The sequence below is a fragment of the Zea mays genome, chromosome 1, assembly GCF_902167145.1.
Source record: "Zea mays cultivar B73 chromosome 1, Zm-B73-REFERENCE-NAM-5.0, whole genome shotgun sequence".
NCBI lineage: Eukaryota > Viridiplantae > Streptophyta > Magnoliopsida > Poales > Poaceae > Zea > Zea mays.
The window spans coordinates 174,568,412-174,594,343 of record NC_050096.1 but is presented as its reverse complement, the minus strand read 5'-3'; the positions used below and the strand labels follow the sequence as shown (position 1 = coordinate 174,594,343).

At 43.0% G+C, this 25,932-nt stretch overlaps 3 protein-coding genes and 1 pseudogene across 8 annotated transcripts; 2 read left to right on the top strand and 2 right to left on the bottom strand.

Annotated features, from left to right (window-relative positions):
• Positions 1–6,951: 6,951 nt before the first annotated feature.
• Positions 6,952–8,768, bottom strand: LOC100384587 (uncharacterized). Of its 4 annotated transcripts, none has more exons than XM_008648296.4 (4): positions 8,300–8,768; positions 7,786–8,145; positions 7,572–7,634; positions 6,952–7,493 (listed from the first exon to the last, which is right to left on the bottom strand). In XM_008648296.4, exons 1-3 carry the CDS (start codon positions 8,533–8,535, stop codon positions 7,583–7,585), a joined length of 648 nt encoding a protein of 215 aa, XP_008646518.1. In that variant the 5' UTR covers positions 8,536–8,768; the 3' UTR covers positions 6,952–7,493; positions 7,572–7,582. The 4 variants fall into 4 exon arrangements, with proteins under 4 accessions (XP_008646518.1, XP_008646513.1, XP_008646508.1 ...); XM_008648291.4 differs by having other exon boundaries at positions 7,597–7,634; positions 8,300–8,766; XM_008648286.4 differs by lacking the exon at positions 7,572–7,634 and having other exon boundaries at positions 8,300–8,755.
• An 8,094-nt stretch (positions 8,769–16,862) lies between these two features.
• LOC103645052 (D-aminoacyl-tRNA deacylase 1-like) lies at positions 16,863–18,581 on the top strand (annotated as a pseudogene).
• Positions 18,582–19,464: 883 nt separating this feature from the next.
• LOC103652801 (uncharacterized) lies at positions 19,465–21,375 on the bottom strand. 2 transcript variants are annotated; one of them, XM_020547198.1, is made up of 3 exons: positions 21,320–21,375; positions 20,400–20,464; positions 19,465–20,061 (listed from the first exon to the last, which is right to left on the bottom strand). In XM_020547198.1, exons 2-3 carry the CDS (start codon positions 20,439–20,441, stop codon positions 19,465–19,467), a joined length of 639 nt encoding a protein of 212 aa, XP_020402787.1. In that variant the 5' UTR covers positions 20,442–20,464; positions 21,320–21,375. The 2 variants fall into 2 exon arrangements, with proteins under 2 accessions (XP_020402787.1, XP_020402786.1); XM_020547197.2 differs by lacking the exon at positions 21,320–21,375 and having other exon boundaries at positions 20,400–20,672.
• A 2,111-nt stretch (positions 21,376–23,486) lies between these two features.
• Positions 23,487–25,392, top strand: LOC103640573 (uncharacterized). 2 transcript variants are annotated; one of them, XM_020547196.1, is made up of 3 exons: positions 23,487–23,537; positions 24,393–24,457; positions 24,796–25,392. In XM_020547196.1, the coding sequence occupies exons 2-3, from the start codon at positions 24,416–24,418 to the stop codon at positions 25,390–25,392; spliced, it is 639 nt and encodes a 212-aa protein (XP_020402785.1). In that variant the 5' UTR covers positions 23,487–23,537; positions 24,393–24,415. The 2 variants fall into 2 exon arrangements, with proteins under 2 accessions (XP_020402785.1, XP_020402784.1); XM_020547195.2 differs by lacking the exon at positions 23,487–23,537 and having other exon boundaries at positions 24,185–24,457.
• The last annotated feature ends 540 nt before the right edge of the window (positions 25,393–25,932 follow it).

The window sequence follows — 25,932 nt, the reverse complement described above, 5'->3', positions numbered from 1 at the left end:
CGGTGAGCCAACGGTCGGCCGCGCGATCCGCGCGGGACACGTGGCCGAGCCAACGGTCGGGAGGGGAGCACCGGACTGTCCGGTGTGCACCGGACAGTGTCCGGTGCACCAACGGCTCCAAAGCGCCAACGGTCGGCTTCGCCAGATAAGGAAGGAGATCCGCACCGGACAGTGTCCGGTGCGCCAGACAACAGAAGGCAAGAATTGCCTTCCCAGATTGCTCTCAACGGCTCCTAGCTGCCTTGGGGCTATAAAAGGGACCCCTAGGCGCATGGAGGAGAGCACCAAGCATCCCTTGAGCATTGTTGATCACTCACACTCCATTCTTGCGCACTTGTTCGACATTCTTAATGATTTGAGCTCCGTTCTAGTGTGAAACTTATGATAGTCTCTTGAGCTCAAGTCTGGGTCTTGTGTGTGCGTATTTGCTGTGATCTTTGTGTCTTGTGTGCGTTGCTCATCCCTCCCTTACTTCGTGCTTCTTTGTGAACATCAATTGTAAGGGCAAGAGGCTCCAAGTTGTGGAGATTCCTCGCAAACGGGATATAGTCAAGAAAGCAAAACACCGTGGTATTCAAGTGGGTCTTTGGACCACTTGAGAGGGGTTGATTGCAACCCTCGTCCGTTGGGACGCCACAACGTGGAGTAGGCAAGTTTTGTACTTGGCCGAACCACGGGATAAACCACTGTGCCATCTCTGTATTGATCTCTTTGTGGTTATCGTGTTGTGCAAGATCTCTTCTCTAGCCACTTGGCTTAACCGTGCTAACTCCTAATCAAGTGTTGTGGATTAAGTTTTAAGTTTTTATAGGATCACCTATTCACCCCCCCTCTAGGTGCTCTCACCTCTTACCTGAAAGTAAAGGCTGAGTCCCCGAGTTTCCTGCAGAGACTTCATGGTGATATCTATGGTCCAATCAACCCCCTATCAGGGCCCTTCAGATATTTTATGGTTCTTATAGATGCTTCTACTAAGTGGAGCCACGTGTGCCTGTTGTTCACGCGGAACCACGCATTTGCAAAATTTATTGCCCAAATTATCCGTTTGCGTGCGAGCTTCCCGGAGAACCGCATTCAGTCAATCAGGATGGATAATGCCGGAGAGTTTACCTCAAAGGCCTTTAATGACTATTGTCTTGCTTTGGGCATAAATGTAGAGCATTCTGTACAGCATGTCCATACACAGAATAGACCTGCTGAGTCCTTAATTAAAAGAATAAAATTCATAGCCAGGCCACTTCTATAAGATAGCAAACTCCCGACCAGTTGTTGGGGACACGCAGTTTTGCACGCTGCGGCCTTAATCCAATATAGACCATCTGCTTACCACTCTACTTCTCCCCACCAGTTAACATGTGGTCAACAACCAGTGGTTTCCCATATGCGAAAATTCGGCTGTGCTGTATACGTGTCGATATCACCACCCCAGCGTACATCTATGGGACCTCACCGGAAGTTGGGGATCTATGTTGGTTATGAATCTATGTCCATAATCAAATATTTAGAGCCTAGAGCCGGGGATCTGTTCATGGCTCGGTACGCTGATAGCATCTTCGATGAAGAGCATTTCTCGGCATTAGGGGGAGGATTATACCTTAATAACAAAGAATGCCAAGAAATAGAATGGAGTGCTAGTAGCATCCAATCGCTTGACCCACGCACTAGAGAAACCGAACTTGAAGTTCAACGAATAATACACCTGCAAAACTTAGCAAATAATCTGCCAGATGCCTTTACTAATATAAGAGGAGTGTCGAAGTCGCATATTCCTGCGGCAAATGCACCGGAGAGAGTGGAGATACCTCTGCAGGGTATGGACTCTACTCGTACTCCCCATCCTAGGAAAAGGGGGAGAAAACCGGATGATTCAGTATCAGCTAAGCGGGGACGCCTGCACCGGCAAGTTACTGAAGAGAATGCAACGTGCTCCCTTTCAGATGTTCCAGCAGTGACACACCTTGAAGGTGAATGTCCTAGTGCAAATATGCGCACAAATAAAAGCACAAGGATTTCGGAACAACCGGTTTCAAATAACTTGGGAAATCACAAAGAACCGGATGATTCAGTTGAAGAAATTGCCATAAACTATGTTGAGACGAGAGAGTTATATAACCGAAAGACTACAGTTGTCGACACTGATTTCGTCTCTATGATCGTTGTTGTGATTGCTGAGGATCCTGAACCAAAGTCCATGGCAGAGTGCCAGAAGCGCTCAGATTGGTCAGATGGAAAGAAGCAATAGAGACGGAATTGCTCTCGCTTTCAAAGAGGCAAGTATTTGGGCCTGTCACCCGCACGCCCCCAATGTTACCCTAGTCAGGTTCAAATGGGTGTTCGTCCGAAAGAGGGACGCGAACAACGTGGTGGTGAGATACAAAGCGAGACTTGTAGCACAAGGGTTCACGCAGAGACCCAACATCGATTACGATGAAACTTACTCCCCGGTAATGAGTGGCACAACGTTCTGATATTTGATATCACTGGCAGTAGGTTTACACTTAAAATGCAGATGATGGATGTAGTGACCGCATACTTGTATGGGTCACTGGATTCGGAAATCTATATGAAGGTCCCGGATGGGCTGAGAGTTCCGGATGCCAAGTCAAATTGCAACGTGTACAACGTTAAGTTGCAGAGGGCGCTGTATGGGCTTAAACAATCTGTGCGGATGTGGTACAATTGGCTCAGCGAATTCCCCCTGAAGAAGGGATACGTAAATAATCCAGATTCTCCTTATGTATTCATTAGAAAATCCCAGAAGGGTTTTTGCATAGTTTCGGTCTATGTTGATGACTTGAATATCATTGGATATGCTGAGGATATTGAGGAGGTCGGCGCCTACCTCAAGACAGAGTTTGAAATGAAAGACTTGGGAGAAACCAAGTTTTGCTTGGGCCTACAAATGAAGCATCTCCTAGAAGGAATATTTGTACACCAGTCGACCTATTGTAAAAAGGTCCTTGAGAGATTTAATATGATTAAAGCTCACCCTTTAAAGACCCCGATGGTCGTGAGATCCCTCGAAATGGATACTGACCCATTTAGGCCAAAGAGCGATGACGAGAAATCGTTGGGACCTGAAGTTCCTTACCTTAGCGCTATTGGAGCACTGATGTACCTTGCGAACTGCACCAGACCTGATATTGCATTCGCGGTAAATCTACTAGCTAGATACAGTGCAGACCCAAGCAGAAGACATTTGGTAGGTGTTACGACTATACTTAGATACCTCAAAGGCACTCAAGATCTTGGCCTGTTTTTTCCGAAGAATCAGGACCAGACTATGGTGGGCTATGCTGATGCTGGATATCAGTCAGATCCCCATAATGGTATATCTCAGACTGACTTTGTATTTCTATGTGGTGGTACTGCTGTATCCTGGAGATCGTGCAAACAGACATTAGTAACAACATCTACTAACCACTCAGAAATAATCTCGCTATATGAAGCCGCACGAGAATGTGCTTGGCTACGACGGATGACTAACTACATCCAGAAGTCATGTGGTTATAACACCGCAAATACCCCCACCATTATCTATGAAGATAATGTTGCATGCGTTGCACAAATGGAAACGGGCTATATTAAGAGCAATATGACTAAGCATATCTGTCCTAAGTATTTTTATCCTCATGAACTCCAGAACGAGGGTGAGGTAAAAATCCTGCAAGTCAAGTCTTGTGATAATCTGGCTGATTTATTCACTAAATCCTTACCTGCAGTCACATTCAGAAAATGTGTACGAGGTATAGGGATGAGGCATTTGAGAGACCTGCAGGGTTCAGGGGGAGATCACCTCTGAACTTCAGCCCTTACAATTCGACCTGAAGATCGTATATTATACACCTTGAAGGTTATAGTTGTCCTGAAGACACCCGTTGTACTTTTTTTCCCATTGTGAGTTTTCCTGAAGTTTCTCACAAATGGTTTTTAACGAGGCAACAAGTGCAATACATCGAGTGGCACTATGCTCTCTTTCTCCATTTTTTCCCACTGGGTTTTTCGGAGTTTTTGATGAGACATAAGTCGTCACGGTATTCGTCTAAGGGGGAGTGTTGAGAAACCCTAAAAGGGGTTTAATGGGCTAATTAATACCGAAACTGCCCTTAGGGGGTACACAGATTATATATATATGTATCCATACCCCTCATAATAAAGAGAGATAGAAAGAGCTTCCATCTATTGTGTCTCTTGTTCCTCTCTGTGTTGGGTTACTGGGAAGGGAGTGGGCTTCTACAACTTCTCACGCCCCTACTGCTGTTGGGAGGGTTCGGGTCCGGATCGGAGATCTGCGACAACTACGTTATTCAACAATAACTAGCTGGATGCCCGTGCGTTGCAACGGGAATATATAATACCAGTATACTACGATAACTTATATACAAAATCTGTGTTATATTGTTATGAGAAAATGTTTCATAATTAATTTGTGATCCTAGCCATACATAAATTTTGTTATTTTAATCTAGTTATTTCACCACTACATTGCAACCATCAGTATCATGCAGACTTCGATATATGCCACGATTTGTATGGTCTCATCATTGGAGAGCACGAGCACGTTCCACACATGCCGAAAAAATTCCCTCGTACATCGTTAGTCATCATACACGCATCACCATATGCTCTTGCTTAAACAAAAAGGTAAGTGTGTATGTGTTTGCGAAGAGAATTAAAGGCAGGCCGACACAAAAGCTACCCTGACGGTGGCGAGGATGACGAACTGGTCACTGTTGTCGATCCTCCTCTGTGTCACCTCCTGCGCCAAGTTGACGCCACAATCCTCGATATAGTAGTCGTCGAACGCACGCGACATGACGAGTACCGATGACTCTTGGTTGGGCTGCCAAACGAAGTGCACCCTGGGCTCATCAGCGAGGTAGTACCCCTGGCCGTTGCACCACCGAATGCGCTATTCCACTACATACATCATGTTCGAGGACACTCACACAACGTCAGCAACGTCCATCATCCCAGCGCACAAGAATTCATGTCCGGTCAGTAGCGACTTACGTGGCAGGTTGGGCTTCAGGTGGACGATGAGCTGGATGGCGTGATGGCGTCGTCGTCGGATGCGGTGTCCAGAACAACCCGAGAGTCGTCGACGTTGGCGACAACCATGAGGCCCCCCTGCTTAACAATGGACAACGCGGTGCAGCTGCTCTGGACCGCGTCCAAGCGGCGGCTTCGCGGGAGCTTGTCGTACACAGCGGCGCATGCGACCGCGTAAGACTGCTTTTAGAGGTCGAACTGACAGTCGCCAAGCTTCTTCTCGTCATCTATGAGCGACGACAACGTGAATGCCTCCTGCTCATGGAGTTTGTTCGGGGTTTGAAGTAGGAAACATGGATTCATGCTTGGCGTTGGTTTATGAAAATGACTCACAAGTCTGATCCATGGAAAAAATATTACGAAGAAAAAATTTCACACATGCAAAAAAGGGAATTTAAGTATAATGCATTATTCAAACAAAAGAAATAGCACGCAAAGCTCTTCTTTAAATAATATTACCTCCATCCAAAAATATAATTCAAGAATATCGGTGATACTTATCTACTACTACGCATTGTGCAATGGTAGCAAGTGAGCTTGGAGAGAGATGTAGTAGATGTGTTTCCTGTCATAGATGTAGACATAAACACATATAGGTGGGTGCCCGTGCGTTGCAACGGAAACATTTAATATCATGATAACTTATGAACAAATGTGTGTTATACTGTTATGTGAAAATGTTTCGTACTTAATTTGTGATCCTAGCCATACATAAATTTTGTTATTTCAATCTAACTATTTCATCACTACATTGCAACCAACAGTACCGTGCAGACTTTTATACATGATAGCTGAATGCCCGTGCGTTGCAACGGGAATATATAATACCGGTATACTATGATAACTTATATACAAAATATGTGTTATACCGTTATGAGAAAATGTTTCATAATCAATTTGTGATTCTGGCCATACATAAATTTTGTTATTTATATTCTATCTGTTTCACCACTACATTGCAACCATCAGTATCATGCAGACTTTGATATATATCACGATTTGTATGGTCTCATTATTGGAGAGCACGTTACACACATACCGGAAGAAATTCTCTCGTACATTGTTAGTCATTGGACACGTACCACCATACACTTTTGCTTAAACAAAAAGGTAAGTGTGTGTTTGCAAGACTAATGGTCAAACATCGTATAACCACAAAGTTAGAATACTATATTAATATATTAAATAAATTAATCCAATAGACATAGATTAACCCAATTAACATAGGATAAATAAATATCTAATTATAAAAGTATGAAACATGGTATAATCAATGTTGTTACTGCGTAGTAAATATTCATACGAGACTAACACAACTCGAACGATTCAATTTGGAATTAAAATGGGGAAGTTACGAATTTCCAAAGTTTCTATGTATTTGATATAGGATTAATTAGGAAATCAATTTTATTGTTGTTTTCATGACAAAACAGAGGTATTATGTGATAAAAATAATATTATAGAATTATTGAAATTGGAATGAACTCATTTGGATTTAATATGAAATTTCCATGAATTAAATGGGTTTCTGCAATTATTTTTAAACTAAAAATCAATTTCTAAACTCTTTTTCCCTAATTTCTTTATTTCCTGGACCGCGTCCCAAATTTCAGAAAGATCAGGGGCCAAGCTATAAATGTTTTTCTAGACTCAGTGAGCATATAGAGTGGACGGTGGGTTAAACACAAAAAACGTTTTAGTTGAAGTTGTACACAATTCAACATGAGTCATGTTGGCTAGAGGGTGGAAGGCTAGGCATTCTGCTCAAATAGATCCAAGGTTTGATCCCTAGGCAGCCATGGTTTGATTTTTTTTTCTGCGCGCGGAAAACTGGTGTGCGGGATTGGACGGCTGAGATTGTAGAACGGTAGAATGGACGGCTGAGATCGCAGAATGACAGAACACAAAAAGGCAGGCTACTATTGCTAACTTAATAAGTAATAGAGATATGTAACTTAAGACAGGGAAAGAAGAGTGATCTTTAGCTTTTGTACAGACACGCGTGCATGGAGATTCAACTCCACTCCTTTTGTGTTGCTAACACCCCCTACTAGTACCACAAAATAAAAAAAAAACAAAAGAACAAAGCGACCACACATCATTCCACTCCACTCCACTTGGTTGGATGCACAAATTAAAGCTTTTCTATCTCTCTCCATCTCCGTCCCCTCGTTCCAATCCAAGCAAGCAGCTTCATCTTCTCATTGATGGCAGACGAGGAGGGGATGGTACAACACAAGCCCATACTACCCCATGCCTCGGACGCACAACAATCCCCCGCTCACGCGTGCACAAGCCGCCGTGTGCGTGGATCTCGGTCGGGTCTGCACAATGGTCGTCGTCTCCCTCTCCCTCAGTCGTTGTTCTTGGCTGACCCGAGGCCTAGTCTGGCCTCAGACCCCTTCATGATCCTCAGCCGCTTGCAGGTGCCGATGAACATGCTGCGGAGAAAAAAAAAGGAACAATTGGATCTATACCATTAAAAGATCCAAATTTTAGATATATACCATGGACCCCACATGTCATTGACTCATGTGAACCCACATGTAAGTGAGATAGTAATGGTATGAATCCAAAGTGGTCTTTTAATGGTATGGATCCAAATTTCCCAAAAAAAAAAAAAACGAACGCGGGATTGAAGCGAGCAGCAGACGAGCCACATCAGACACGCGGTCCGAACATTCCCCGGATCCAATCCAACACGGATCAGCAGCGAGAGAGCTAGAGCCTCACCTGAAGGGCACGTCGCCGACGAGCATGAGGTCGCCGTCCTTGTCCTCGTAGGTGACGGCGAAGTCGGAGGGGCTGCCGCCGCCGCCGCCGCCGGACGCGTCGCCCGAGCCCGGCCCGGAGAAGCAGAGGAACATGGCTTCCAGCGCCTCCCGCAGCTGGCGGTAGCCCCCGCACGTGCCGAGGTCCACCTTCCTGAGGTAGGGCGCGCCGTCCATGCTCACCTTCACGAACACCCCGCCGCCCGCCGGACCCGGAGCACCCTCATCCGCCGCCGCTGGCTTGCCCTTGGCGCCCGCCTGCTGCTGCTGGAAGCAGCTCTTCCTGTACGACCTCACCGGCGGCCACCCCACCACCTGAGCCCTGCAACAAGCGTGGATGCGTGAGCGAATGCTTGCTTGCTTTGCTTGCTGAAGATCTGATGCGCGCGCGCGGGCGCGGTGACCGTGAACAACCGAGCACTCCATTCGCTCGGTAGTTACTAGTTAGTGGACAGAGAGCGGACTCTGGGACTCACTTGGCGGCCGGCGGCGCGGCGTCGATCCCGCCGCTGACGCCGTCGCGCTTCTTGCCCCTGGGCGTGGACGGCGGCGGCGCCGCCACCTTCTGGGCCTGCCGGGCCTCCTCCTCCTCCTCCGCCGCCTCCGTGCCCGGCAGGCCGAGCCTGAGCTCCGTGGCCCTGAGGTTGTCGACGTCGTCGTCGGCCGCCTCCAAGCCGTAGTAGCTGTAGCTCGCTGCTGCGGCCACCTCCATTGCTCGTCCTTAGCTAGCTAGGTTAGGTAGCCTTCTCCCTCTTGCTTGGTTTTTCCTTTGCGCCTCAAAGAACGGGAAAAAGGAAGCCCGACGAGTTGAGTTGCGCTTCTCTGCCGTCGGCACGTCGTGGTCCTTGCTATGCTAGCTGTAGCTGGTGATGCCGCTGTGCGTGTGGTCCGGTCCGGCGTGGTGTTTTATAGATAGGAGGAGATAGAGGGGCAGCACGCGCACGTACGTGCCAGAGCGGAGCCCAGAGGCGAGAAGGAAAAGGAAGGCGGGGACATGCGCCGATGCCGACGGCCGATGGGCCATGGGCGTGCGTGCGGTGCCGGTGCGCGTACAGACACACACAGACAGCTGGGGGTGGTTGCGGGGCAGGGTGCAGGTGCAGCCGTGCGCGGCCAGGCCGACCCGGGACAGCCCGGCCCCGCCTCTCGCACTCCGCCAGTGCGGCAGTGCCCGTCGGGTCGATCGGGTCACGGGTTAGGCGGCCCATCGCATCGCATGTGTACTGCCGTACTGCCATGCCAACTGCCGGTCGGGTCCTGCACGCACACTGCAGGGTCCGTCCGACGACTCCGATCCACTAGCTCAGGTTCTTCGTTTTTCGTTTCATTCCAAGAGCAGTGGCAGTGAAGGAGGAAGAGCGAACCCGACAACCCGGTCCATGCCGGGCTCCAGTCAAGTGCGGGACGGGACAGCATACTAGGAGGATGCCCGTGACAGTTATTTTCAACGATCAACAGACAGGCAGGCAGCCACCAATAAACTAAAAATCAGACTAAGGCCATGATCTCCTCTGATTTGCACAAACAACACGACACAACACACATTAATGAATAATGATGGATCTCCGTCTCCCGTCTTTCTCTCGCCACTACGCCCTGCTCCTCCGTTTTCTCGAGCCTTGCTGCTTTTGGTTGGCGGCGGTGGGGCCTAGGCCAGTAGGCAGTAGCAGCCCTAGTTGGGCTGGGTGGGTGGGTGTTAATTTAAGCCCAAAACCCGCCTCGCGAAAGAACACGGTTAACGATGCTCTTTTTTTTCCCCTGATACCGCATGGATCGGAAAGGATAGTTATGCCGTTGCTTTAGCTAACCACCAAATAAAGCTCCTATCTTTCTTTCTTTTTTTTGGTGGGGGGGGGGGGGGGGGGGGGGGGGTGGGAGCTACCAACATGCATGCATGGTTGATGGTCTCCATGATTACAAAAAAATTCCAATAAAGATTAGTTTAGGAAGGGTTTTTTCATTATCTCATGGGTAATTAGTTAATTTTCACTTGCGAAAATAGAAATCTCTTGGTAAATTAAGGTTCCCAAACTAGCCTTAGTAGAAGAAAAACAAGTTACCAAGAGATTAATTTGTAAAGTTTGATAAGTTTTTGTAGACCTTCATGTGGTGTATGTATAAACTATACTACTTACTGCGGTGCTGTGGTCCGGAAGCAGAAACCTCTCAAAAAAAATATTTGTCTGTTTTGCGTTAGTTTATTGTTCACCTTTGCTTTATTTGGATGGCTTGCTAGATATAGACCAAGCTAGCTTATCTCGTCGTTACAATTGGACACTTCAAAAAATTAATGTTCAGAACATATAGTTTACATCTGCATGCATATGTACGCTTGTATTATATATAATAAAAAACGTACCTAAATGATGGAAAAGTTATGGAGATAAAGCGAGTGTGTGTAAGCGCGAGGATGTACGCTTATCCTGAGCGCAATCTGGAATCAGAACGAAGATAGTTTAGAGATATTATTCAAACCGACAGGTCTCTTCTAATAGATTCTTGTAGGAGTTTTAGCCTAATGGCCACTATTACCTTCCTGCTTGGTGTTCGTCCTTACAAATTTGTCGTGTCATGTATAGCAGGTAAAAATAAATACACTCATATAATAAAGTTAGTTATAAGGTTGGCTCTTCGCTTATTCCTTTGTCTCAATATTTTTTTTAACTTTTTTGTCTTGGAGCCCGTAGAGCACCTGACTCTTTAAGAGCCACTCCATTTATGTTCCTGCAACCTCCTACAACACAACACAACACAACACAACGCAGAGATACCTTATGTTCCTGCAACCTCCTACACGTACTGAGGACGACGACGGAGCTGGAAACAATGCTCCAACAAAAGAATCTTTTGGACCGAATTCCACGGCTCGCGGCCCACTGATCGACGATCGTACGTCATGAAGTTTCTTGGATTCCAGATCGAGTAGACAGAGACAGACACCAAGACACAGACAGGAGTGAGAGTACTTTCAAATGCTTGTCGATTAATTAACAGGTAATTAAGTACAGCATGCTAGGGTTCAAAATAGGCAGGATCCTTCTTTTTTTTTTGGCATTGATCAGTTTGAGGCGGGGAATTTGGGCGGTGCAGCGTGCTTAACTGCTCTGCCGCTGCGTGCTTGCTTGCTTGCTTGACCTGATACACTGCTAGTACACTACGCATATGCATGCACGCGTTATATTGCACACGATGGACTGCATGCTGCACCGATGTTGGTGCATCACAGCATCAACACCGATTTATATTAACAAGTACTTTTATAAAAAATTATAAATGTATTAAGATTTTATTTGCATTTTAACAAAAAAAAAATATTGATCAAAATTATATTTTGGAGACCGTGTCGCTGTCTTAAACAACAACTAAGGGCTAGTTTAGGAACCCCATTTTCTCAAAGGAATTTTGTTTTTCCAAAAGAATTAGTTTATTTTTACTTGAAAAAATAAAAATCTCTTGAGAAAATGGTGTTCTCCCAAACTTGCCCTAATAGTAAAGCGAGGGAGCAGTGTGACCACTATTTTCTTTATCTCTCTCTCCCGTTTTTAGTGTTTTTTGGTGGTTTGTTCTAATTTGGGCGGAGATCGAGAGATATGCTTTGTGGTGTACTAACAACCACCCACACAGCCGGCCGGAGCATGGATTATTGTTATCTAGTGTCGCATCTGCTGCTCTTAATAAACTTACGTATATATATAGGAGTAGCAAAAACTGAATTCGTAATTAGTAGACGATAGATGACAGTGTATCGGCCTTTTTAGCATTACACAGAAGTGTGACCATATATCATCCCAATTAGCTACTGTACCCATATGATCTGATGTAGGTGCGGCAACTGTTAATCTATTCATCATTATCTATCCCAATTTTGTCTAGACATTGCATATATACATGTTCGTTTGTTCATGCACTAATATATGATTGTGGTTTTAAGATTTATCAATTATTAGGAGGAACAACGCAGAAAAAAGTCCATATAATTAATTCCAACAGGAGTGACGTCGCAGTCTGTCTGCACGCGCGGACAATGACACGTACTCCGTACGTACGTGGGCTCAGTGGTTTGGGCGGTCGACCAAACCATGCATGCGCACGCACACGCACACGCACGCTAGATCCCTCCCTCTCTCTAAATCATGTAGGCTGCCAAGGAGCTAGCTACTGGTTTCAATTGGTTAGCAGCAGTAGTTAACTGTGATGCTTACGTGCGATCGTGCGCATTGACACTGACACCACGCGTACCATGGGAATCCGACTTTTTGTCCGATGCTCAACGCTTTGTTTAGTGTATTTTGTCAAACACCCGATAAATAAGTCATTACTCAGTTTACCGAAATTTTTGTATTGAGTATTACCTTCAGTAAAGAGTTTGTCGAATGTTTTTAGCGTCCGACTGAGTATGCCGAATGTTTTTGAATGTCCGGCAGTGAGATGATGCATAACGATAAAGTATACACTCAAAATTGAGTATTACAAATCTGATTAGACCCTCTAGTATGGTGTCTGGGTATCAGTGCTGCAATGACACTCAACACACTCAAAACTTTTAAATAGTATACAGTCTGAGTGTGTCACTCAGTGGCACATACTCAACACATCCATTATTGCTCACGAATGAGAAAGGCTTGGTAGAGGGCAACATTTATAGAGGAGACCTCCCTAACAAAGAACCGGTACTAAATGCTTAACTTTTAGTGCCGGTTTTATAAAAGAATTGGTGCTAAACTTATTTTAGCAGGAATTCTAATTGTGCTGGCGGGAAAGAAAAATACCTTTCAGTATCAGTTCTTATAAAAAAACAGTACTATAGGTGTCTATGGTTTTTGAGCCAGCTGCGGGATCTTTAGTATCAGTTGGTGTTTCTAACTGGTACTATATATTTACATTTTAGATATGGTTTTTTATATAGAACCGATGCTTAGGGTATTGATACCGGTTCTTGTATTGGTACTTAATATTGGTACTAATGTCTTTTTCATGGACCCCTAGATTAAAAACTAGCACTGAAGCTAGTATCAATACAGGTTGGGTTTTGAATCAACCGGGAATAAAAGTGGTTGAACGGAAGGCTCATTCTCCGGTGGTGAAGTGATCGACATGATTAGACATATATGTGTTTAGACCAACTGATGATATGTGGATGTGATAGAGATATGTGCATATGATTTGTTATTGTTTTAAATATGATAGATCTTGTGTATATTGGTATGGATATTCATGTTTTGAAATCATATTTGTAACCTTAAATATGTTCTGGATCTTTTGAGCTCTTAAAGCGAAATAGTGTCTGTGCTGGTATAGCCGTCACTGCTAAGTGGAAGTGCTATTTATATAATGCTATCAAGGTAGATATATGATTAGGCATAACTGTCTGGGTCTGGGCGCGTTCTTGTATTATATTATTGTAACAATTCAAAGCGGTTTGTGATGTTCATTCAGTACCTGCTCGATCGGTGCTTTTTGTATATATGCGTGGTTACGGTTGTGTTGAGAGAGATGAGAGAGACCAGGGTGCAGTGTATATCTGTATATGGTCTCTCACCGGCCGGCCTCTTGCCGGGGCGCAGGGTAACACAGGTTTCAGACGCCAGCTAATAAACAAATTGAAAGACCGCCGGTCCAAGTGATCATGCTCATGCATGGATCACGATCGATGTATGTGCGCAACGCAGCTCGTTCCACGTACGTTGACAACTCCGTGATCGAGTAACATAAACTCATCTCATACAGGCAGGCACCATGCAGGTTCATCGCACTTGTCCAGAGAACTCCAGACACATCACATGCAGTGTCACAGGCAGGTGTGTTATCTGTATTTATGGTTATATCGTTGAATCCAATATAAGTCTGTCTCCAGTTACGTTTGCTAAATTTCATCATCTAAAGAAAATATTTTTCATTTTATGTATCTTCACTATCTTCAGCAGCGTTCTCTAAATTTAGTGTGCATATATATTCGTTTTGATCGATTCGGTTTCGCTGCCTGCCGACGGCTAGTGATGTCCAGACGGGTCGGGCCAGTCAGACGGCCCAGAGCCCGGCACGGATATGGCCCGACATGCACTCGGCCTGGCACAGTGACTAACGAGCTCGTGGTGGCCCGGCACACCAGCCGTGTCGTGCTTGGGCCGCATGTGTGGCACGGCGTGCTAGGCGCAAGCACGACCCGTTATAGCCACTGGCCCGTTCACGGCTCGCACGAGAGGGAGAGGAAATATCTGGGTCCTCGGATGCCCCTCGGCCTCACCATCACACGCCCTCCTAGCCTCTGGCACCCTCACTCTCTCTGGCTCACGCGAAGGCGAACGCTCAAGAACTCTCGCTCGTCCCTCTCCTCTTGCTCCGGTGTTCCCTCGATCGAACGGCTCCGGCTCCAACTCCGGTGATCTTCCCTCTTGCTCTGGCGTTCTTGTCGGTTGTGTCGCCACCGAAACTGTAAGTCGGATCTGTCTTAACTCTTAACCCTAAACTAGTGGCCGTCGACGACGACTTTTTTGGTGCTCCTGATCCAGCTGGTCTCGTGAAGTTTGATTCAGTTATTCCCCTAGATCTACCTTCACTCTAAAACCCTAACCTACTTTGTTCCCCTCTGTCTGGGACAAGATCCATATTCTGCTCCTCTTGTCCTCCCTCAAGCTCAAGCCACATCCCCTCTGGTGGCCCCTCGCCGGCGATTCCGGTGCTCCGGTCGGTCAGGTGAACTCCTATTCCCCTAGATCTACCATTTCTATTCGCCATATGTTTTTATTTTCATTTGTTCTTTCTTTTCTATGTTTTGAAGGCTGCTGAGGAGCTGGTGACGCCATGGAGGAGCCAATCAAAATCCCTAGATGGATCTTGATCCGGCCACCGAGGTGGCGGAGCATGCACTTGAGGATCACAATGAGCAGATGGATGAGATGGCGTTGTTTGGACATAATGTGGATGCTGTTGTCGACTTCGACGCGGTGGAGCCGACACCGACCATAGCCGCCCTCGTAAGTTTGGTGTTGACATGGATGTTAGATGGAACTCTACTTATTTGATGCTTAAGCATGTTATTCCATACAGAAGCACATTTTCTATCTTTATCCAAAGTAATCATCTATTGAGTTCAGATGGTTCTCCTTTGTTAACAGATGATCATTGGTACATTGTTGATAAGGTGTTATCTTTTCTTGAACTATTTTATGATTCAACTGTTGCATTGTCTGGTGTTTACTACCCACATCTCCATTAATGTTGCATCATATACTAAAAATTGGTAGACATCTAAATGCTTTTGAGAGTGATCATCTGCTTAGGGAAGCCATTATTCCTATGAAAACCAAGTTTCTAAAATATTGTAGAAAAATGCCCATTCTTTATGCATTTGCTTTCATTTTGGATCCAAGAGCAAAGATGAGGGGTTTCATAAACTTCTTCTACGGTTGTCTAGTCTAACGGGTACTGATTACTATATATTTCCACAATCTATTTGTACTAAGTTAACAAAGACATTTCAGTTGTATGAATGCAAGTATGGTGACACACTCTTGCGTGGACAACATGTACTAGCAAGTGGAGGTGAGTCTAAGGCAAAAGAGGCATGGGATGATATTTAAGAGGATGATGATATTGTGGTTGGACAACATGTACTAGCAAGTAGTTCCACTCCTATTTCATCTACTACAACATCCATCTCTGAATTGTCTTGATACCTAGACAGTGATAATGTCACCCAATTTGGTGTAGACTTCAACATTCTTAATTGGTGGAAGAGGCATAAGCTTACTTATCCTATTCTTGCTCTTCTAGCTAAAGATGTTTTGGTTGTTCCTGCTTCTACCATATCTTCAGAATCTACCTTTAGTCTTGCTGGCAGGGTGCTCGAGGAGCGACGACGACAACTAACAACAGATATGGTTGAGGTCTTATCTTGTATTCAGGATTGGGAGCTAGAAGACAAGCATATGCATAATACTGTCGAAAACGATACGAAGGAACTGGAAGCAACCTATGAGAACATGTACCTTGATGTTGAAGATAGAGACAAGGACAAAGATGGAGAATCAAGACCTGGAAGAGGTTGAGTTAGTAGGTGTCTGCCTGGTTGTACCTTTTTATTGTGGTTGTTTACTTATCTATTGATGTAATGAACTGCTATGAACACTTGAACATTTAGGAGCTGGATGTACACTTTTCCTTTCTAGGGTTTTCTCACGAGGTGTGAGTTTTTACCTAGGAAGGTTTTTAATGAGGCAGCATTGCACTAACAGCTCCAACAATATTTCACTTAACTTTCTATTTGAGTTGGTATGTGCATGTGTGTAATTGTGAATTGTTGTATATATTATTAGCTCATGTGTGTAATTGTGAATTATTGTCCACATTATGTGTGTAATTGTTCTCCGAATTATATGTATAAGTTTTTCCAGATTTTACTTGTTTTCTGGTTTCTATGAAACTGGGTTCATGGGCGGCCCGGCCCGGCTAGCCCACTGGGCCGTAAGCCTGGCACGGCCCATTTAAAGCTTGTCGTGCCGTGCTTGGGCCCTGACCGGAGCCCGTAGGCGGGCACGACACGGCCCGTCTTAGTACATATGCCGGGTTAGCCCGGCACGCCCATTTAGACATGTATACCGACGACCCTATGCTGGTTCTGATGATCGACCAGCGTGTCGTCGGCTCATTGCAGACACGCATGGCGGTTGCCGGGTGCTCCCTCCTTGCGACAAAGACGATTGTTGGTTCCCCACCGTCTGATAACGCCTTGTGATTCGTGTCGGACGCCCTCACTCGATCCGAGACGCCGGTAATAACAAACTGGCCTTATATATTTTTGTTCTCACACAAAAAAAACACCTGTATAATCCACTGGCATAAGGGTGGTTGTTTTCTCGGGTGTGTAGAAATGGCAAAGTCTGTCACCTTTTTGTTTTCTTATATGTTGTTGACTTACCATCCTTTTTATGAGTTTTTGTTTATGCTGAAATGTTAATTTAATAGGTCCTGCAGACTGTTGTTATAGCTCTAATTTATATGCTATACTAACCCTAGATAGCTGTCGGACTCGATCGGAAGGTCCTGAACATGAGGCTGTTTTCAAATGGGTTTGGAAAGCATGGGATCAAAGTGTAATCCCTAGATCCATCTTGGCCCAAAAGAATAAAGTTGGCCTACTTGAGAATGTTAATTATTTCCTGCACTTCGTTTGAGCTTTGAAGTCCAACATAAATAAGCTTTTTCTTCCCTGCAGGTTATGCAGCGTAACTTTGAAGTACTATTGGGTAATATGATGATGCAGCCTTTCCCCACATGTAAAATATAAATAGCCTTCATTAAATATGTTATTAACTACTATATTTGTGATCTGATGTCTTTTTCAACCAGTCGATTCACCTTATACGGCATCCTGAAGGGTAATAAGGCAGATTTTTATGTGGTTATGTCACCCTCAAAAGCGAAACCGTTCTATGCTTCTCTTGTTGAGAAATTTCAAAGGTCATACTTGGCTAATTCACTGAAAGGTGACAAATATGTATTTTATAATTTATTGCATTTTACACAGTTTGCCAACCCAAATTCTTGAATATCAAATCAATGTTCTTTTTCCTTTTGTTAACATGGATCTGCCTATATTTGGGATTTGCCTACCATTATTGATGCATTCGTTGTAACTTTACCATGTTGTCCATGGTCCTGCGTTGAACATTCTTTTCTGCTCGATGTGCATTTCATCTTCACGATAGTCACTTCCTGTTATGTTTTGCCCATGTTCTGCTCACTTGTTTACTTCGCGGAACTATTGCCATAGTATGTCGATGCTCCCCATACTCATAATACAAGATCTTCTTGCACTTGTTATTGCTCTGCTGCTACTATTGCTTTTGCACTACGTTCCATCTACATCTAAAGATTTCTGTCATAAGTCTTGCAGGTTTCTTTGGTGAATGATGGCCCCATGACAATGCAAATCAACCCACCCTCACTGCAAGATGCTGCTCAATCAAGGTGATTTTGTCCAAATTGTCATATTGAATCATATACTTGCTAGCTAGAATAGCATGCATAGTTATATAGACTTGTCTGATTTCTTTGTTTTTATGCACTTGACCAGCAATGGTGATGATGATTTGGTTGTGTATGGTGAATCAAGAGTACCTGAAGAGACGTTTTAAAAATTCTGGGTCTCCTACTGACCTAGGTGTGATGGGGCCTTGGTGAATATAAGTTCCCTATCACATCTTTCTCATTCAGTTTTTTTGGTGCAGGTATTCCACCGTGCATTTACTTTGCCTTTTCTTTTGTCAACACCCAGGATACATAGGATGCCTAAGGAGGAGCCAGCGACCGCGCTGCCCACCGTGCTCACCATTGGTTGTGTCGCTGCTGCCCCACTTCTGATCAGCAGTAAGTTAATGCAGCTTATTTTTTTAACCTTACTCGTGTATATGCTTCTGCTACTCAGATCATGACATGGGGAGATAAAGAGATCTCAAGTCCCCTGTGATTTAATTTTGTTTCCCTTCTACGGTTGGTGTGTGAGTGTGTGTGATTATCGCCCAACCAATGGAACGATTAATTAATGGATCTGGTTGATGATGGAATCTATTTAGGGCTTGTTCGGCACCTTGGGAAATTTTCCTGGGCTGGATTTTTTCCACATATGGATTGGGTGAATCCAAGCCTTTCACCCAATCCCTTGTGGGATTAAATCCCTAAACCCAATCAACCTATATTTGTTCGTTTATTCCATATGGTTTATATCCTAAAATCCAATCAGTTTCCACCATCCCGTGACCTCCCACCTCTCACACTTGCTAGAGTAGTGAAAACAAAGAACACTGAAACTGAAACTGCACAGCGACATGAAACTGAAACAACAGCCTTTCAGTTTTCTATTCAGAGGACGCACACCAACATGAAACTGAAACAACAACTTTTCAGTTTTCTATTCAGAGGACGCACACCAACATGAAACTGAAACAACAGCCTTTCGGTTTTCTATTCAGACAATGCACACCAACATGAAACTGCAAACCAAGAGCTCAACGTGACAACCAGAAAAAGGGACATGACAACCAGAAAAGGGACAAAATAACAGGAGGCGACATCTACACAGCTGCTTGGATGAACGACTGTGGACTGTGGTGGACCTTCTATTCCGTGTAGGCATCTAGTGCTAGCTTTCAACTGAACTGAGAAAAGAACCGGTGCAAGAATCAAATGGATGGTCTCGAACGAAGTCAGAGCCTGTCCGTGTTCCACCAGACCTGCCTGCCAGTACCAAACCAAAAGAATGTGAGTTGATAACACAACAATAGATGGATGCATGAAATAAACAGCATGATAATCATTTGATCATGATGACATAAACAACATGATGATATAATCAGCTACCAAACTGATATGAAACTGATGACACTCTGTTCATGATAATAATTTGAGGTGTTCTTAAGGGCACAGCATGATCAACATAATCAGCTACTAAACTGAACAAAGTACTATGAAACTGACCAAAACTGATTTTGCAGCTAAATTGATCAAAACAGAGTACCAAACTGAACAGCATGATCAACATGACCAGAACAGAGTACAATGCTGAATAGAGAAAATTTTGCAGCCACAGTGGCAGCCATCACTCGAAACAGATAGCCAATCGGAGATATTGGGAATCTTACCTTTAGAGTTTATCCATCTTCCCTCTTAGCCAAAGGAGAGCGACTTCTGGCTCATCATCATTGAAACAAATAAATGTTTCCCTGTAATTTGGTATGTTGAACACCTCAGCTGCTTTGACCTTCTCATCTCTTGTCATATCCATAGTCTTAAGAACAGAAATACACCTCTTGATAGAAAAATCATTATCTTGAGCAACATCCTTTACTTTTGCTGATTGTGCAGCCTCATCTGCAACTTGCTTCGTTTTCACATCAAGGTACCTCCCTATCAGCCCTTCTAGTGCATCTTTCCTCACTCTTTTTGTCTCCTTCTCTTGATTGACAGTTGGTGCACCTGACCTTTTAGGTAACCTCTGTTCAACCCTTTCAACAATTACTATATCTTCATCTTGTTCTATTCTTGCATCTTCTTCTGGTTCATTAGTATCTTCATCTTCCACTTCTATGGTTTTTAGTTGCTCTCCATCATTAGAATTTTGTACTGGTTGAGTAGAGGTAATGTTCCAAGTCCCTTGTGCGATGTGACCATCATATAATTCACCCAAGGCATCAAAGAGAGGAAAAGACTTCTTGCGGAACTTCTTAGCTCTAGGAAATGTCTGCAATGTGAACACAAGACCATTTCATAAAACTAGCAGATACTCTTTAGCATGTCTGCAATGAAACTGAAATTGTTCTTTTGAAACAATAAGAACATGCTGCTAAATTCTGGGCTACTAGAAAATTGAAACAACAGTGGTAATTTACTCAGGCACCAAACTGTACTAGTAGCAGCATACTCTTTAGCAGCAGCAGCATGCTGCAAAATATTATGCATCTTTTTCAATACAGTGATAATTTACTGAAATTAAAAGAACTTCTGATATGATTTAAAATCAGTTATTTTAAGAACCTTGCATGACCAACTTCGCTACAAGGTAAAGCATATGCTTCTTACAGTGATAATGTTGTCCCATATCGTTGGTTCAGCAATGATCATGCATCTTTTTTCATTCCAAGAAACTCCACTTTGTTTTCTTGCCTCCTTCAATATCTTGTATTCCCTTTTCAATTCCCTCTCCTTTTCCTGAATTTGGATCTTGTTGAATGTAACATATTCATGCTTCTTGTGGAATTCAGAAACTATTTTATTCCAAGCATCTGGACTCCACCCATTTTGAGCCCTATATGGAGGCATGTTGTGTTCAAACAACAAGTCAACAAGACTCTTCTCCAATTCAACATTCCATGCAGCTCTCTCAACACCACCTAAAATTAAAAATTGAGGCACATATAATCATATAAATGTCAACCATGAACAAATCATGTAAAAGCTTTTATCAAATAAATTTGACATTATTACCGCCACATTTCTTTGTTGTTGCAGCTTTAGGAGAAGCCTTCTTTTGAGCAGCTTTAGATAAAGCTACTATCTTAGGAGAACCTCTGAACATCTTATCTACAATATAGAAATAACACATTTATTTAACATAGAAATATTCACTAATTTCTGCGCTGTTGGTAGTCAGACCACATATGATATGCTATTGTATCTCTTAAGTTATTCCCTTCCAAATTTCCCTCATCATTTCCTTGGTCTCCATCAGGTAGGTTCACAAAAGTTTGTGGATTGATATTTCCTTGATCATTATCTAGCCACCTCTCATCACCATTTAGTGACCGAATCAAGTTATGAAAGACTGCAGTAGCTAAAGGTATTTTTGCTTGGTTTTCCATTTTGTGAAAGGTAGCAACTTTGAGGATTGGAAATCTCTTCTTTATGACACCCAAAGCCCTCTCTACATGATTTCTTAAAACAGCATGGCGATGATTATATAACTCCTTATGATTTTGAGGTCTTCGGTGGCCACGACCAAACTCTTTCAAGTGGTACCTAACCCCACGATAAGGCGCAAGAAAGGAAGTTGTATTGGCATAACCACCATCTACTAGGTAGAACTTCCCGGAAGGTACTTGAAACTTTCCTATAGAATTGGTCATTGCAGATCTGAGAACCATTGAATCTGTTGCTGATCCTTCCCATCCAGCTGACACATAAGTTATGTTAAGGTCAAAATCACACACAACCATCACGTTTTGGCTAAGAGTCCCTTTTCTATTCCTGAATGGTGCGGCTTGATCAGGTGACATTGATACTGGAACATGGGTTCCATCTATTGAACCTATGCAATTCTGCAAAAAAGAAAAAAAGAAACGATCTTCTAAGATCTAATATTGAGGATGTTCTAAGATGGACACATAAGAGTTAAAAGAAGTCACCTTGAAGTATGGATAAAATCGGTTGTCTCCATGAATTTTTGGATGAACTTGATTGGAAGGAGGCTTTAGGAACCGCATGCTAAGGCCAGGGATAACAATGTCGAAGAAATGTTTGATGACACGGTGAAATGTATCATTGCTATGACCAAAAAAGACTTGGAGATCTTCAAATGTCGCATTGTGGCTAATCATGAATAAGAAGAACCCAAGTTTTTCCTCAACTTTGATTTTTGTATCTTTAACCAATCCTTCCATTCTAAGATAGTTGGCCAACGAAAATAACCATATAGTTTCAGGGCCCAAGCACGGCACGACAAGCTTTAAATGGGCCGTGCCAGGCTTACGGCCCAGTGGGCTAGCCGGGCCGGGCCGCCCATGAACCCAGTTTCATAGAAACCATAGTTTTTTTCGTTGCATTTCAAACAGCCCTGCTTGTTATTTTATCCTCTAGGACCATAGTTTGATTCTATAGTTTCATACGATGAAAAAGACAGATGGTTCATGTATCTCTCCACATGATGATTATCTAATATGATTAGTACCTCTCCATACGATGATTGCTTAATATGTTTCTCTCTTATTCTTTTGCAAAAAAAGAGATATTATGACTATATGGTTATATATATATGGGGGTTAAATATTAGAGTATTAATGGCATCTCCTTTTTATTTTCTAGGTACAATAATCCGTTCTTACTGATGTTTATATGAACCAATAATTTATTTATTTTCAGGTTCTCCCTGCTCCAGTAAGAGTAGGCGAGGACGAGCCTCCCCCATCCTGGGTGTTGGTGCCTGACCCATTTTCTCAAGGTACTAGCCAAAACCTAAAGAATTTGAATTATATGAACAACATAACTAGCTTTAGTAATTAGTTTTCCTTATGTCTCTTGATGCTACTTTTAGTTTTGCTATGGACATGAGCAATAGAGATCACATTAGGAGGAGGGAGGAGGATGATGATGACCTCTTCCTTTTGATTCTCCCTTCCCTACATCTCTTGGGCTATCTTGGACGTAGTAAAAAGAAACTGAGGCATACATCAGCGCTGACCGGGGAGGAAAAGGTTCGAGAGCTACTTGAAGGCCATATCAAGAACTGCAGGGTATCATTTAGAATGGAACCTTTCATTTTCAAATCCTTGGCCAACTATCTTAGAATGGAAGGATTGGTTAAAGATACAAAAATCAAAGTTGAGGAAAAACTTGGGTTCTTCTTATTCATGATTAGCCACAATGCGACATTTGAAGATCTCCAAGTCTTTTTTGGTCATAGCAATGATACATTTCACCGTGTCATCAAACATTTCTTCGACATTGTTATCCCTGGCCTTAGCATGCGGTTCCTAAAGCCTCCTTCCAATCAAGTTCATCCAAAAATTCATGGAGACAACCGATTTTATCCATACTTCAAGGTGACTTCTTTTAACTCTTATGTGTCCATCTTAGAACATCCTCAATATTAGATCTTAGAAGATCGTTTCTTTTTTTTCTTTTTTGCAGAATTGCATAGGTTCAATAGATGGAACCCATGTTCCAGTATCAATGTCACCTGATCAAGCCGCACCATTCAGGAATAGAAAAGGGACTCTTAGCCAAAACGTGATGGTTGTGTGTGATTTTGACCTTAACATAACTTATGTGTCAGCTGGATGGGAAGGATCAGCAACAGATTCAATGGTTCTCAGATCTGCAATGACCAATTCTATAGGAAAGTTTCAAGTACCTTCCGGGAAGTTCTACCTAGTAGATGGTGGTTATGCCAATACAACTTCCTTTCTTGCGCCTTATCGTGGGGTTAGGTACCACTTGAAAGAGTTTGGTCGTGGCCACCGAAGACCTCAAAATCATAAGGAGTTATATAATCATCGCCATGCTGTTTTAAGAAATCATGTAGAGAGGGCTTTGGGTGTCATAAAGAAGAGATTTCCAATCCTCAAAGTTGCTACCTTTCACAAAATGGAAAACCAAGCAAAAATACCTTTAGCTACTGCAGTCTTTCATAACTTGATTCGGTCACTAAATGGTGATGAGAGGTGGCTAGATAATGATCAAGGAAATATCAATCCACAAACTTTTGTGAACCTACCTGATGGAGACCAAGGAAATGATGAGGGAAATTTGGAAGGGAATAACTTAAGAGATACAATAGCATATCATATGTGGTCTGACTACCAACAGCGCAGAAATTAGTGAATATTTCTATGTTAAATAAATGTGTTATTTCTATATTGTAGATAAGATGTTCAGAGGTTCTCCTAAGATAGTAGCTTTATCTAAAGCTGCTCAAAAGAAGGCTTCTCCTAAAGCTGCAACAACAAAGAAATGTGGCGGTAATAATGTCAAATTTATTTGATAAAAGCTTTTACATGATTTGTTCATGGTTGACATTTATATGATTATATGTGCCTCAATTTTTAATTTTAGGTGGTGTTGAGAGAGCTGCATGGAATGTTGAATTGGAGAAGAGTCTTGTTGACTTGTTGTTTGAACACAACATGCCTCCATATAGGGCTCAAAATGGGTGGAGTCCAGATGCTTGGAATAAAATAGTTTCTGAATTCCACAAGAAGCATGAATATGTTACATTCAACAAGATCCAAATTCAGGAAAAGGAGAGGGAATTGAAAAGGGAATACAAGATATTGAAGGAGGCAAGAAAACAAAGTGGAGTTTCTTGGAATGAAAAAAGATGCATGATCATTGCTGAACCAACGATATGGGACAACATTATCACTGTAAGAAGCATATGCTTTACCTTGTAGCGAAGTTGGTCATGCAAGGTTCTTAAAATAACTGATTTTAAATCATATCAGAAGTTCTTTTAATTTCAGTAAATTATCACTGTATTGAAAAAGATGCATAATATTTTGCAGCATGCTGCTGCTGCTAAAGAGTATGCTGCTACTAGTACAGTTTGGTGCCTGAGTAAATTACCACTGTTGTTTCAATTTTCTGGTAGCCCAGAATTTAGCAGCATGTTCTTATTGTTTCAAAAGAACAATTTCAGTTTCATTGCAGACATGCTAAAGAGTATCTGCTAGTTTTATGAAATGGTCTTGTGTTCACATTGCAGACATTTCCTAGAGCTAAGAAGTTCCGCAAGAAGTCTTTTCCTCTCTTTGATGCCTTGGGTGAATTATATGATGGTCACATCGCACAAGGGACTTGGAACATTACCTCTACTCAACCAGTACAAAATTCTAATGATGGAGAGCAACTAAAAACCATAGAAGTGGAAGATGAAGATACTAATGAACCAGAAGAAGATGCAAGAATAGAACAAGATGAAGATATAGTAATTGTTGAAAGGGTTGAACAGAGGTTACCTAAAAGGTCAGGTGCACCAACTGTCAATCAAGAGAAGGAGACAAAAAGAGTGAGGAAAGATGCACTAGAAGGGCTGATAGGGAGGTACCTTGATGTGAAAACGAAGCAAGTTGCAGATGAGGCTGCACAATCAGCAAAAGTAAAGGATGTTGCTCAAGATAATGATTTTTCTATCAAGAGGTGTATTTCTGTTCTTAAGACTATGGATATGACAAGAGATGAGAAGGTCAAAGCAGCTGAGGTGTTCAACATACCAAATTACAGGGAAACATTTATTTGTTTCAATGATGATGAGCCAGAAGTCGCTCTCCTTTGGCTAAGAGGGAAGATGGATAAACTCTAAAGGTAAGATTCCCAATATCTCCGATTGGCTATCTGTTTCGAGTGATGGCTGCCACTGTGGCTGCAAAATTTTCTCTATTCAGCATTGTACTCTGTTCTGGTCATGTTGATCATGCTGTTCAGTTTGGTACTCTGTTTTGATCAATTTAGCTGCAAAATCAGTTTTGGTCAGTTTCATAGTACTTTGTTCAGTTTAGTAGCTGATTATGTTGATCATGCTGTGCCCTTAAGAACACCTCAAATTATTATCATGAACAGAGTGTCATCAGTTTCATATCAGTTTGGTAGCTGATTATATCATCATGCTGTTTATGTCATCATGATCAAATGATTATCATGCTGTTTATTTCATGCATCCATCTATTGTTGTGTTATCAACTCACATTCTTTTGGTTTGGTACTGGCAGGCAGGTCTGGTGGAACACGGACAGGCTCTGACTTCGTTCGAGACCATCCATTTGATTCTTGCACCGGTTCTTTTCTCAGTTCAGTTGAAAGCTAGCACTAGATGCCTACACGGAATAGAAGGTCCACCACAGTC

Excerpts from the sequence above, each read along its gene's own strand:
- LOC100384587 (XM_008648286.4), bottom strand. The coding sequence starts at position 8,535 with ATGGAGGTGGCCGCAGCAGCGAGCTACAGCTACTACGGCTTGGAGGCG. Across the intron at positions 8,146-8,299 it reads GCCGCGCCGCCGGCCGCCAA|GGCTCAGGTGGTGGGGTGGC; the intron begins GTGAGTCCCAGA and ends CGCTTGTTGCAG. Across the intron at positions 7,494-7,785 it reads GTCGGCGACGTGCCCTTCAG|CATGTTCATCGGCACCTGCA; the intron begins GTGAGGCTCTAG and ends TTTTCTCCGCAG.
- LOC103652801 (XM_020547197.2), bottom strand. The coding sequence starts at position 20,639 with ATGCCTCCATATAGGGCTCAAAATGGGTGGAGTCCAGATGCTTGGAAT. Across the intron at positions 20,062-20,399 it reads TATGGGACAACATTATCACT|ACATTTCCTAGAGCTAAGAA; the intron begins GTAAGAAGCATA and ends TTCACATTGCAG.
- LOC103640573 (XM_020547195.2), top strand. The coding sequence starts at position 24,218 with ATGCCTCCATATAGGGCTCAAAATGGGTGGAGTCCAGATGCTTGGAAT. Across the intron at positions 24,458-24,795 it reads TATGGGACAACATTATCACT|ACATTTCCTAGAGCTAAGAA; the intron begins GTAAGAAGCATA and ends TTCACATTGCAG.